General features: G+C 45.9%; 3 protein-coding genes across 21 annotated transcripts in view; 1 reads left to right on the top strand and 2 right to left on the bottom strand.

The window, feature by feature from the left end:
- ITSN2 (intersectin 2) overlaps positions 1 to 4,976 on the bottom strand; it is a 93,227-nt gene extending 88,251 nt beyond the window's left edge. For 8 of the 19 annotated variants that reach the window (XR_014546317.1, XR_014546318.1, XM_083606354.1 and 5 more), the window contains exon 1: positions 3,951 to 4,087. The gene's annotated coding sequence lies outside the window, so the exon portion shown is untranslated. Of the gene's footprint in view, positions 1 to 3,492; positions 4,088 to 4,761 lie in introns of those variants that run through there. The other 11 variants (XM_083606367.1, XM_083606362.1, XM_083606359.1 and 8 more) reach the window with 5 other exon arrangements.
- On the top strand, positions 4,954 to 10,115 carry MRPL19 (mitochondrial ribosomal protein L19). The gene is made up of 6 exons (XM_083606755.1): positions 4,954 to 5,090; positions 6,439 to 6,556; positions 6,649 to 6,767; positions 7,398 to 7,532; positions 8,361 to 8,542; positions 9,798 to 10,115. Exons 1-6 carry the CDS (start codon positions 4,997 to 4,999, stop codon positions 10,023 to 10,025), a joined length of 876 nt encoding a protein of 291 aa, XP_083462881.1. The 5' UTR covers positions 4,954 to 4,996; the 3' UTR covers positions 10,026 to 10,115.
- On the bottom strand, positions 5,933 to 6,442 carry LOC310759503 (ATP synthase membrane subunit K, mitochondrial-like). The gene has a single exon (XM_083606819.1). It carries the CDS (start codon positions 6,195 to 6,197, stop codon positions 6,018 to 6,020), a length of 180 nt encoding a protein of 59 aa, XP_083462945.1. The 5' UTR covers positions 6,198 to 6,442; the 3' UTR covers positions 5,933 to 6,017.
- Positions 10,116 to 12,344: the final 2,229 nt, after the last annotated feature.

The raw sequence follows: 12,344 nt of genomic DNA on the forward strand, positions 1-12,344 counted from the left end.
GACACCCGGCAGACATAGCACAAATCAACAATGTTTTTCTGGGCTGCATCAACATAAGAACTGTGTCCAGCTCAAGGGAAGTCATAGTACCACCCCTATACAGTGGTACCTCAGATTACATACGCTTCAGGTTACATACGCTTCAGGTTACAGACTCCGCTAACCCAGAAATAGTGCTTCAGGTTAAGAACTTTACTTCAGGATGAGAACAGAAATCGGGCTCCGGTGGTGCGGGAGGCCCCATTAGTTAAAATGGTGCTTCAGGTTAAGAACAGTTTCAGGTTAAGTACGGACCTCCAGCACGAATTAAGTACTTAACCTGAGGTACCACTGTAATTCCACCTGGAGTCCTGTGTCCAGTTCAGGGCACCACTGTTTAAGAACAATGTGGACAAGCTGGAATGTGCACAGAGGAGTTAGACCGTGATGGCCAAGGGTCTGGAAACCAAGCCTTATGAGGATCGGACTCAGTTGGGGGAGTTGGGCATATTTAGCCCAGAGAAGAGAAGGCTAAGAGGTGACATGAAAGCCATCTTCCAATATCTAAGGCAGGCTTTCTCAAACTCGGCCCTCCAGATGTTTTGAGACTACAATTCCCATCATCCCTGACCACTGGTCCTGCTAGCTAGGGATCATGTGAGTTGTAGGCCAAAAACATCTGGAGGGCCGAGTTTGAGGAAGCCCGATCTAAAGGTCGGTCACATGGAAGATGGAGCAAGCTTCTTTTCTCCGTAGGACCCAAACCAATGGATTCAGGTTACAAGAAAAGATATTCCAACTCAACATTAGGGAGAACTTCCTGACAGTAAGAGCCGTTTAACAGTTGAACAGACTACTTTGGAATGTGATGGCCTCTCCTTCGTTGGAGGTGTTGAAGCAGAGGTTGGATGGCCATCTGAATGTTTAGCTGTAATTTCTGCAGTGCAAGGCATTGGAAGTGATGACCTTCGGGATTCCTTTCAGCTCTACAATTCTATGATTCTGTTATGCTTCTTAAAATCTTAAAACCACGGGGAGTAGCTTTGGGAATTAGTTTTCAGCAATATGTGGATGATAGCCAACTTTCTCTCTTTTTAATTTCATATTGAGGAAACTCTGGATGTTTTGAAGTGGTGTTTTGAGCGCAATAATGGACTGGATGTGAGCTAATAAAACGGAAGCTTAACTTTGGCAAGACAGGCAGGTGACTGGTCAGTAGGACAGCTGAATAGGGAGGAGTGATAGATAAGGTCCACAGCTTAGGAATCCTTGTGGGCCTGTCCTTGGTGCCAGATCCTCACATGGCAACTGTAGCAAGCAGAACTTTGGCTTGTTAAAGCAGATTTGATCACTACCACAGATGCCCTGGTCCAGGGGTAGGCAATCTAAGGCCCATGGGCCACAAACAGCCCATGGGGGTTGTTTTAACTGGCCCACGAACTGAGCCACCCTCTCGGTGAGTCCCCACACGCTGCGCTAAACCGGCACAGCACGGTCCGGGGGCTCGCTTCTGTGGCGCTGGAAATCGCATCTGCGCATGTGCAGATGCTGGAAATCACGGGAACATAAGCAATCCGGCCCGTGGAGGGATCTCCGCTGGAGTGAACTGGCCCAGGCAAGGTAAAGCTGGCCGACCCCTGCCCTGGTCAATTCAAACTGAGCAAGTGTAACATACTCTATGTGGGTCTGCCTCTCAAAAGTACTGTATCAGGAAAGTTTAGACAGCAGAACTCTCTTCCTATCCTGTTCGTAGTTTCCATGTTATCCAATGTTAGTCATACTCAAAGTAAACCAATGAAATTAATAGACGGGACAGGATTATTTCAATGAGTCCACCATGAGTAGACAGTCATGGGGAAAAGAAAGTACACCTTCTTTGAATTCTGTGGTTTTACATGTCAGGACATAATAACAATCATCTGTTCCTTAGCAGGTCTCAAAATTAGATAAATACAACCTCAAGGTCTATGAGCCCCATAACACCACTGTGCAAGGGTAGCAAGACACCATGACAACGAATCAACAAGGGGACCACAACTGCACACTCATTGGAAACAAGCCCATGTCTTCCTTGGTAGGTCAACAGAAAAGAACTGAAATAGGATTTCGTTTAAATCCCACCATGGGAAAATGTGGAATCAAGGCAAAACTCATGTTTTGGATTCATACTCTGCAACCATCATGCCGGAGACAAGAGAGCGTGGATTGCAGCTTCTGTTACATAGCTATTGTTGTTGCAGCATGCTCAGGTGTGCATGCCATGATTGGTGGGTGGTGCTGTAGTAACCAGGAATACTGTGGACGTTTGCTGATGGGTTAATTATAGTTTCTACAGCGCCTATGCAGTTGGCTTTACTATCAGGTACAACTCTGATGTGGCGAGATCATAAGATCACCCTGACCATTTCCTTCATTTTATTATGTTTAAATATGACCTTTTATTGATCTTTATATCTGTTCTCATGAAAGAATAGCATCTTATACAAAGAATACAGTTAAGTGCGATTACACAAAATGCAAAAGCCAAAATAGTATTGTATGATTAGTACAAATCGTGTTTCAGCTGTAAAATCTGGAAGATTTGCAAAATGCTAATTCTCATTATGCCTGTTAAGGTTGTTCTATTCATGTGGGGGGGGGGGGTTGAGTGATTTACTATTCATTTTTGAGGGAAACAGACACATTCCCCCTTTGTGGGAAAGCTATGACATGCAAGTCATAAGGAACTTTGAATATTAGTACTGTAATGTTGTCTTTCATGTTTCAAAAATAAAGTTTCCAGACCTTTTGGTTGCAGGTGACACTGAAATAACCAATCACTGACACTGAAATGACAGCCGGGGAGGGGGGAGAACCGTTTTGCCCCTATCTTTACTGTATTTCTGCATCCTTACAATTTTAAAAGGTTATTGCCAGTGTTCTTTTCCTAGAAAAAGAAGTGCTGGAACTCACAACAAATGCCTCCATCCATAGTTTTCTTATAATGGCAATGGTGGCCACCTGAGAGGTCCTGGAACTGAGTTCTGGCAAGTTCTGGGTGGGAAAAAAAGCCCCGGATTGCATCCCGAACACTGACAAGACAGGCTCTGTCCACCACAAACCATTATATCCAATTGTAAACTCAGAACCACAACTTCTTCCCCATATTGTTCATAATCACCTGTAGAAAAGGTGTGAGCTCTACATCAAAGAACATCCCCATGATTGCAAAAATACAAATTTAACTCTTAAAGATCTTCCCTCATATGCACCACACCTTCAGCTACTGCTGATCATTATGATCAATAGGATACAGTCATTCTACTCCTGGCAAATCTCATTTTCTGTTACTACCACCATGGTGGTTTCCATTTTTTAAAAAATAGAATATAATTCTGATTATCTGGTTTGGCAAGGACTTCCAATACTTGACTAACAGAATCCTTATGCATGCCTCCCTCTATGTTCGAAGATACTTTCCAGTCTATACATTTTTAAAATGAGGCTTAATCTCAATAAATAAAAGAAACTTACTGCTTCATTGAAAATATAAATGCCTATGTTTCCTTGCCTTGTTCCCTCGTCTCATTGCCGGAATGAACAGGGCCGCGGTTCCACACATGTGGGAAGCGGGCGACCAGAATATGCTCTTCCTACCGTCGTTCCCCGTCCTTTATCTCACAGGGACCTCCGACCCATTTTAACCGCATTTAAACTGAGGTACCTTTTGTGCCGCGCCGCTCTCGAACACGACAGAAAAGGGCATCTCAATACGAAGCGCGAGAAAGGCCTTCGGGGCCAGGCCGATGCTTCCAGCTGCCCCAAGCGCCCGGGGGCCGGAGAGCGGCGGCCAAGGGCCGAGGGAGGCCGCGCAAGACGGGGAGGCGCTCGGGCCTCGGAGGGGCCCTTGGCCGGCGCCCCGAAAGGCGGCCTGCTGCCGCCAGCAAGAGGCAGAGGCCTGGGCGGCGGGCGGGCGCGCAGCCGGCGCCTACCTGTTGCGCTCGCTCGCTCGGTGGCTCCTCTTCCTCCTTCGCCTGCTCCGAGCGAGAGCGCGGCCTCCTGCCTCCCCTTCCTGGCCCGGTCGCGGTCGCTCCTCCTCTGGCTGCGGTGGGGCTGCGTCAAAACTCCGAAGATGGCGGGAAGGCGGCCCAGGGAGGGAGGGAGGGAGCGGGGCCTCGCCAGGGCCGGCCGGGGCCGGCGGAGCCGGGGCTCGGAGCCCGCTTCGGAAGGCTCCCCTCAAGCCCCTGCCGCCAAGGCCGAGCTCTCCCGGCTTGCGCCCTGGCAAGCCTCCTTGGCCCGAGACGGCGGCGCCGAGAACCTCCCCCGCCTCGCCTCACAGCCTCACACCTGTCTGCTGTCCCGGGGGCGCGTGCGCGCAGGGCGAGGGAACGGGCCCATTTCGTGGAACCGGATAGTCGGGTCCTTAGTGGCTCTCTGATCAGGGGGCGACAGGCGAGGCTGCCGGATCTGCTCCAGGGGCCCCCTGCCCTCTGGGCGGAGCGGGGGTCTGCCGGGGGGGAGAGGGCTGATCCCGCTGGGTCGGGCGGGGGCGCCTTGGGTAAAATACTGGGGCGCCCAGCTAAGCGAGGCCGGCTCCCGCGGGGCCTCGGGCGAGAGAGAGCGAGGCGGGGGCGAAAAGGCCCCCCTCGCCGAGATTCCAGGCTCCGCCGCCCGGTTTCGTTTGTTCGGAGGTGGCGCGTTTTTGTGTTTCCTATCGCAACCCGCCTTGTGCTCCTCGGGCGAAGGCGGTACAGAAATGTAACAAATCAAGGAAACGCCATAAAAACAGCAGAGAAAAAGGACCTGGGTTGCTGCCCTCTGTTCCAAGTGTGTTTTGCTGGGCTCCCAGTCGCGATGCTCCGTCCCGCCCGAGAGAAAAGCGCGACAGCCGAACTCGGCAACGAGACGAAGGCGGCAGAGGCGCGTCTCTTCGCGAACGAATAGCTCTGCGTTCACTCTCGGCGCCGAGCAAGTCCGGCCAGGCTCGCGTTTGGATCAAGATTGTCCCCGCTGAGGCTGCCGTTGCCGCGCGCAGCGCATGCGCCGCTCCTGTTGCTGGCGAAAGTGCTTGCCCGCAGCTCTCATGGCAGCCGCTCGCGGGAGGCTCCCGCCTCTGCTCGGCCTGCGATGCAGTAAGTGGGGGGGGGGGATAAAAGGGGGTTCTGCTCACAAACCCGGAAGGGGCCAGGATATTCTCGAGGGTCGCTTCAAAGACGTTGCTGAAGGAGCCGCTGCCGACGCCTCGGCACGTGCTCGGGGGGCGACAGCGGCGCTTTAAGCACCTCCGCCGCCGCCAGTCATTCTGGGAACTGTACTTGGTTAAGGATGCTGAGAGTTTCCGCCTTGGAAACTGGGAATTATTGTGACTCTGCGAGGAAAACGGGGGCCTCTTAACAGCTCTCACCCCCCCTTAACTACAGCTGCCAGAATTCTGGAGGGGGGCGTATCATGGTGGCTTAAGCATAGGGTGTGAATGTGACCCTCGTCTATATGCAATCCCAGGCAAACTTAAGCACAACTCAAATTGATCTTTTCTTTTTCTTTTTTTGTAATGAAAGCTACAATTTGCTTTTGGAACAGAATTCAGGATAACATTTACCCTAGAGATACAGTCATGCCTAAGGATGTATCCATAATTTCTCAGCACAGATTGAAAGGGCTCCCTAATTGAATTGTGCACACTAGAACTCTGCATGTTGTTTATACAGTCATACCTCGGGTTAAAGACGCTTCAGGTTGAGTGTTTTCAGGTTGTGCCCCACGGCAACCTGGAAGTAACGGAATGGGTTACTTCTGGGTTTCGCCGCATGCACAGACGCTCAAAATGACGTCATGCACATGCATAGAAGCGGTGAATCGCGACACATGCACACCTGCTCAGGATGCGAACGGGCTCTGGAACGGATCCCGTTCGCATCCAGAGGTACCACTGTATGTAGAACAGAGTGGCAGTGTGTACAGTTGACAAACTTCATCATTGTTCATGATATATTGAAGTGTACATCAACTTCTACTAGTTATATTACGTGCATGGTCCAGTGTCAACATGTCAACCCATCTTATTTCTGTGTCACGGCTGGAGTTTTCTTCTTAGGCCTCAGTTTAAAATACAGGATGATACTTGCAAGCATTGCATATGTAGCTATAACATAATTTATTCTGCCTGTTATGGTGTAGGTACTGAAGTATTTCCGAAACCTTGTGAATTGGTGTTGTGACCCAGCATTGTGCCCTTCCATCACTACTAGTCCAAATGTTTCTCAAATGTGATTAAACACAGATATCTCCTCAACAGGTGGATTGATTTTACATTGCAAATCTGCTTTCTCCTCCCACCATTCAATCAAATTGATCTTTTCTTTTTAAAAAATTGTAGCACAAAAGATGTAGCACACGACTGTTTTGCTGTAATGCAAAAAGGATCATGGAAGCTGAATGATTTATTTCCAGCCATGTTGTAACCAAATTTGTCTGTTAAAGGGAACCTTTCTTTCTCGGTTGGACACCTCAAATCTAAAGATGGAGAACCAGCAAAATTTAAGCCACCTCCAAAGCCAGTCATTGTTGATGAATCAAAAACCCAAACAACAGAGACACGGTAAAAAAATTTTACTTTTATGTTCAGCTGTATCTCATTTGTTATTTATTATAATAGCAAGTTACCATTTGCATTATTTATGTTTCTGACAGATTCTTGAGTCCTGAATTCATCCCTCCTCGGCAGAGAACAAATCCTTTCAAGTTCTACCTTGAAAGAAGCGACATGATACAGAGGAGAAAAGTAATGAATATTCCGGAGTTCTATGTTGGTCAGTTATGTCTAAAGTGGAACTTTCATAATATTATGTTGGATATATTACCAAAATTAATGAATTCAATACCAATGCCATTTTATCTTCAATTTAAAAGACATTCCCAAATATTTTAACAAAACAAGTGTTGAGTCTTGTGGAATTCTGTACTTGGCCATTGAGACTATCAGTCAGTTTGAATTTTCCGCAAGGGGGTAATTAATGGTCCCTTAATTACGTTACATACATCTCCCCTGGCATGGTCTTTAGTATTTGTCCCTGTTGTTTTCCTGAGCACATTTTAGTGGGGAAAAGATGAAAAGGGAAGCTATAGGATAGCTTTAGAAATCAGAAAACTTTGCCTCACTCATCATTCCACATCACTGTAGAGCTGTATGATTGTGTGTACTATTGAAACAATAATTTGAATGCTATTACAAAGCAACCATTCCATTATGCCAAAAACAGTCAACATGCAAAAGACGCTATATGGAACTAATCTTTATTGCCTAATATCAAATCATGTACCAAGGTAAATAATAATAAATGCCATGCTCGTTAATGTACTAAAAACTAAGTTTGGTTTTTATTATCCTTTCTGCCTCTGTTGGTGAGTGTCTAGGCTTTAAATAGTTTCTTTTCTTGCAGGAAGCATACTTTCTGTTTCTGCCGCAGATCCCCATGCTAGTGGGAAAAGCAGCACTTTTGTAGGACTTTGTATTCAGCGATCAGGAAAAGGACTTGGTGCAACCTTCATACTTCGCAATATAATAGAAGGACAAGGTGGGTGCATACTTTAATGTTCATTGTTTTCCAGCTGAGGGAAGTGCTGGAAACCCAGCAATGGCTTTAGTGGCTTTTCAGCAACATTATGTGGATATGATGAAAATATATTCCATATAGGGTAACTGTTGGATGTCCTTAAGCCAGGTTCAAACAATTAAAATAATGTTACCAAGAACTACTTAAGTTGGCATGAGGTTGCATGCAGGAAAACACTGGATTGGGATGTCTAGATTTTTTAGTTTAAAAATCTGCATTGTATTGCAGATCCATTCTATTACCTGAAGTGTTAGGAACACTTTTTATTCTTGACAATCTAGTTAACTCTCCATTCTAAAGGTAAAGGTAAAGGGACCCCTGACCATTAGGTCCAGTCATGACCGACTCTGGGGTTGTGGCGCTCATCTTGCTTTATTGGCCGAGGGAGCCAATATGTCCGCAGACAGCTTCTGGGTCATGTGGCCAGCATGACTAAGCCGCTTCTGGCGAACCAGAGCAGTGCATGGAAACGCCGTTTACCTTCCCACCTATTTATCTACTTGCACTTGCCGTGCTTTTGAACTGCTAGGTTGGCAGGAGCAGGGACTGAACAACGGGAGCTCACCCTGTCGCGGGGATTCGAACCGCCGACCTTCTGATCGGCAAGTCCTAGGCTCTGTGGTTTAACCCACAGCGCCACCCACGTCCCTCCATTCTACCAGCCCCCAAATGTTGTATAACTCCAAATATTGTTTATTCTTCTACCAGCAAAAATTGGTTCATAACAAAGAGAGTACTGTCACCTATTTTATAATGTCATTTTCTGTATTTATCAATTTTCCATTTAAGGTATTGAAATTTGCTATGAACTATACAATCCTCTAATCCAAGAGATCAAGGTTCTGAAACTGGAGAAAAGATTGGATGATAACCTGATGTATTTACGAGATGCCCTTCCAGAGTACAGCACTGTTGATGTTAACATGAAGGCTGTCCCACTTTCAGCTATGGAAGAAGTTCCTGTCAACAAGGTAGCAGCAAGGAATAACTGGTGTTTGTGACTGGCAACTAGTTATTCCAAAACATCATTTTGTAATATGAAGTTGTCGCATTGTACTATTCATTTATTTTGGTGTTGTGATAGTGGTAGAGGCCCCCATGGGAATGGCTTTCTGCCCTTTCGTCATTACATTACACTTGAGATGGCTTAGCTCCTTTAGAGCTCAAGCCTAGCAGAAAAAAAGTGTTTTCTTCTTGCTAGCAAGCAATGGCACGTTAGAGCTCCAATGAACTCCTGAGCAGTCTGAAATGGTTACCTTTAGATGTTGATTGGAGTTCTAACACAGCAGAATAGTTGAAGTATAGGGTTCTTAACTCCTTGTCATCAAGCTTGGATATTGCAGTTGAGCTCTATGGTTAATTGCTATCTATAGGCAGTTCTATAATATATTTTTTTAGTTGCTGTCTTTGCTACTATCCTTAATTACTTTCTGTCCTCTACATCTCCATTCTGCTATAGCCGTTATTGAAGGCAACCATGATAAACACCTGCAGGTCTTCAAGTAGGCCATAGCAAAATAAAGAACATGTTATTTTACGTACACTGGCATGGCTAGGGCAAAGATGGGAATTGTACCTAAAACGTAGTTCCCAAAAAATATTGCTAAGTGCTAAAATGTCATAAGAATTTGAGCATAACTGGCACCAAACTGAGAAAGAAACCCAGTGGGCAGTCCAGGGGATCATTGGAAGTATCTGTGCATACAGCATTGCTTATGCCAAGCAGGTATAAATGGGATATCATTAAAGGTCCATAGAGTAAAACAGGTAAAGGACCCCTGGACAGTTAATTCCAGTTAAAGGCAACTATGGGGTTGCAGCGCTCATCTCGCTTCAGGCTGATGGAGCCAGCATTTGTCTGCAGACAGCTTTCCCGGTCATGTGGCCAGCATGACTAAACCACTTCTGGTGTAATGGAACACCGTGATGGAAACCAGAGTGCATTGAAATGCCATTTACCTTCCCACCGCAGTGGTACTATTTATCTACTTGCACTGGCATGCTTTCAAACTGCTAGGTTGGCAGGAACTGGGCAGAGCAACGGGGGCTCACTCCGTCACAGGGATTTGAACTACCAACCTTCCGATCAGCAAGCCCAAGAGGCTTGGTGGTTTAAACCACAGCGCCACCCTCATCCCTGGTCCATTGAGTACATATAACTGAAAGAAAAATACTCGCTGAATATCAAATATATGATCTGACATACATTTCTTTCAATTATGCTAGATGAAAGTCCGAATGAAACCGAAACCATGGTCAAAACGCTGGGAACATCCAAAGTTCAATATCCAGGGCATTAATTTTGACTTGTATCTTAATGAAAGACACAAAGCGAAAGTAGAAAAATGGCAAATGCCTTGGAATGAATTTGATATGCTGAAAAAGTATGATACATCAGAAATTGAGAAGAAAATCTGGGAAGAAGTGAATGAAGAGCTGAAAAAAACGGTATAGAAATTGTGGAAAACTACATGTAAAGACTACCACCATTAATTTTAGCATTTTTTATGTTGAATAATAAACACTCGTATGAACATTTTCAAACTGTTAGTTTTTTGCAGTGTCAGCTGTATATTCAAAGCACGAACTATTGCTATTTGCTTTATATTCTTCAATAAATTCATTTTGTGTTTAATAAGATGATCAAGAAAATACTTGTAGGGCATGCAGAATACTTTTTTATCTATGATCATAGGAAACTGGAATTGAGTTAGATGTGGAACTCCCAATTTACGAACAGTGGATGTGTCTACTAACTTCTATGAGGTTTAGATGGAATTATCAAAAAGCCAAAGCATGTCAACACTGATAGCAGTTGTTGTTTAGTCGTGTCCGACTCTTCGTGACTCCATGGACTAGAGCACGCCAGGCACTCCTGTCTTCTACTGCCTCACGCAGTTTGGTCAAACTCAAGTTGGTAGCTTCGAGAACACTATCCAACCATCTTGTCCTCTGTCTTCCCCTTCTCCTTGTGCCCACCATCTTTCCCAACATCAGGGTCTTTTCCAGGGAGTCTTCTCTTCTCATGAGGTGGCCAAAGTATTGGAGCCTAAGCTCAGGATCTGTCCTTCCAGTGAGCACTCAGGGCTGATTTCCTTAAGAATGGATAGGATTGATCTTCTTGCAGTCCATGGGACTCTCAAGAGTCTCCTCAGAGCCACTGTCATACAAAACAGAGGTTCTGTGCTCACATAAGAGAAGATGTTTTTAAGTTGTAATGATGAAGATGACAGTGAAGAGCGTAATCTTTTACTTCTTATACTGGGGAAAATTTGAGACAGTTCTTCCTAGAGATTTTGAAAGGAGACAGGTGGCATAGGATTTTCCAATCATCATTACTTTTGTCAAGTTTAGCTTTAGTTGCAAATATAGTAACCTAATGCTGACAATGAGTTGGTTAAAGAAGAAATAAAGTGTTAATGTTGCCTCACTAGAACTCTTCATATACATCCAATGACATTTGTAAAAAAAGGTTTCTTCACTGAAGGTCCAAAGGAGAGTAGTTGATTAGTATACTTTCTAGAACTTCCTCACTCTTTAATTAGTAGAGTCATTCAGTATTATTACTGTAAGAAGCGGCCTTGCTCAGCAGCCCTTGCCACAGAGCTAAGTGGTACAAAACATTGCATATATTAGAACACAACTTCCCATGGGGGCACAGCTATTGTCAGAAACCACACTTGCATGAAGCTGCAAGGAAGCTTAACTATTTCACAATTGTATACCAAAAGGAAATTGCAAAATACTTTAGTAAAGCAGGGATGAGCAGCTGTTTTTGTGAGTAAGCAAATTAAAGCACAGTAGGAGGAGAAATAAATGGACACTGGGTTAACTTTAATATGTATAATTTAATACACACTAAAAATCTATACAAAAATAAAACCAAGTTTTAACCTACCTGTGATGGGATGTTGAGCTGCTTGTGCGTAAAGTTCCTAGTCCCTCAGTGTTTGGCTAAGTCCACAAACCACTGTCTGTAACGGAGCTCCATAAGCATGGCTCCGTCAGTCGCTGGCAGAATCCGACAGTGGGCGTTTACGGAATTTCTTCCAGCATAAAAGCTCCTTAACGGAAACACGTCTTCTGGACTCTCTGCGTGACAGTTTCCAGTGAGGAGTGGGTGTCCCTATAGGAGGTCCTGAAACCTCCCCGCTGTTCTCGCTGGAATTGTCTCTGAGCCATTCTTCCGACTCACTTTCCCTTGGAGCTCTTTCTCTCCCCCTGCTGGTTCCCTCCTCCGCTGATAAGTCTCTCTCAACCTCTGGGAGCCCTTGCACCACCGGTTCTTCCGATGACAGTTCCCTGACATCCACCTCCCCTCCAGGGCCCCCTCCACCCCCTCCCCTCCCTTCCTCTGCTGGAGGCGAGGGAGCAAAACCCCTGAAAGAACTTCCCTCATCTTCCGAAGTCTCGAACATTTTCCTCCACCGGTTGCTGTTCCGGGTTTCTAAGTACTCATCCTCCTCGGAATCTATTCCTTCTTCCAACTCTGACCCCGTGAATCCTTCCAATTCCTCCTCCTCTTCGGTGGTGCCAAAGTACTCCCTCCGGAACCTCGATACTGACTGAGGTTTCCTGGGGAACCTTTGATGGAACGCTTCGATCAAGACCTCGTCATTGACTTCCTCTGCCGTTACCCAGGTGTTTTCTGACTCCGGTTCCCCTTCCCACGCCACCAAATACTCCACCTGATTACCCTTCCACCTGGAGTCGAGGATTTCCGCCACATGGTTGCTGCCTTCCCTCTCTTCTAAGACTGGTCCCTGTGGAGAA

Source organism: Podarcis filfolensis (assembly GCF_964270895.1).
Source record: "Podarcis filfolensis genome assembly, chromosome: 3".
Classification (NCBI taxonomy): Eukaryota; Metazoa; Chordata; class Lepidosauria; order Squamata; family Lacertidae; genus Podarcis; species Podarcis filfolensis.

Excerpts from the sequence above, each read along its gene's own strand:
- MRPL19 (XM_083606755.1), top strand. The coding sequence starts at position 4,997 with ATGCGCCGCTCCTGTTGCTGGCGAAAGTGCTTGCCCGCAGCTCTCATG. Across the intron at positions 6,768-7,397 it reads TATTCCGGAGTTCTATGTTG|GAAGCATACTTTCTGTTTCT; the intron begins GTCAGTTATGTC and ends CTTTTCTTGCAG. Across the intron at positions 7,533-8,360 it reads CAATATAATAGAAGGACAAG|GTATTGAAATTTGCTATGAA; the intron begins GTGGGTGCATAC and ends TTTCCATTTAAG.
- LOC310759503 (XM_083606819.1), bottom strand. The coding sequence starts at position 6,197 with ATGGAAGGGCACAATGCTGGGTCACAACACCAATTCACAAGGTTTCGG.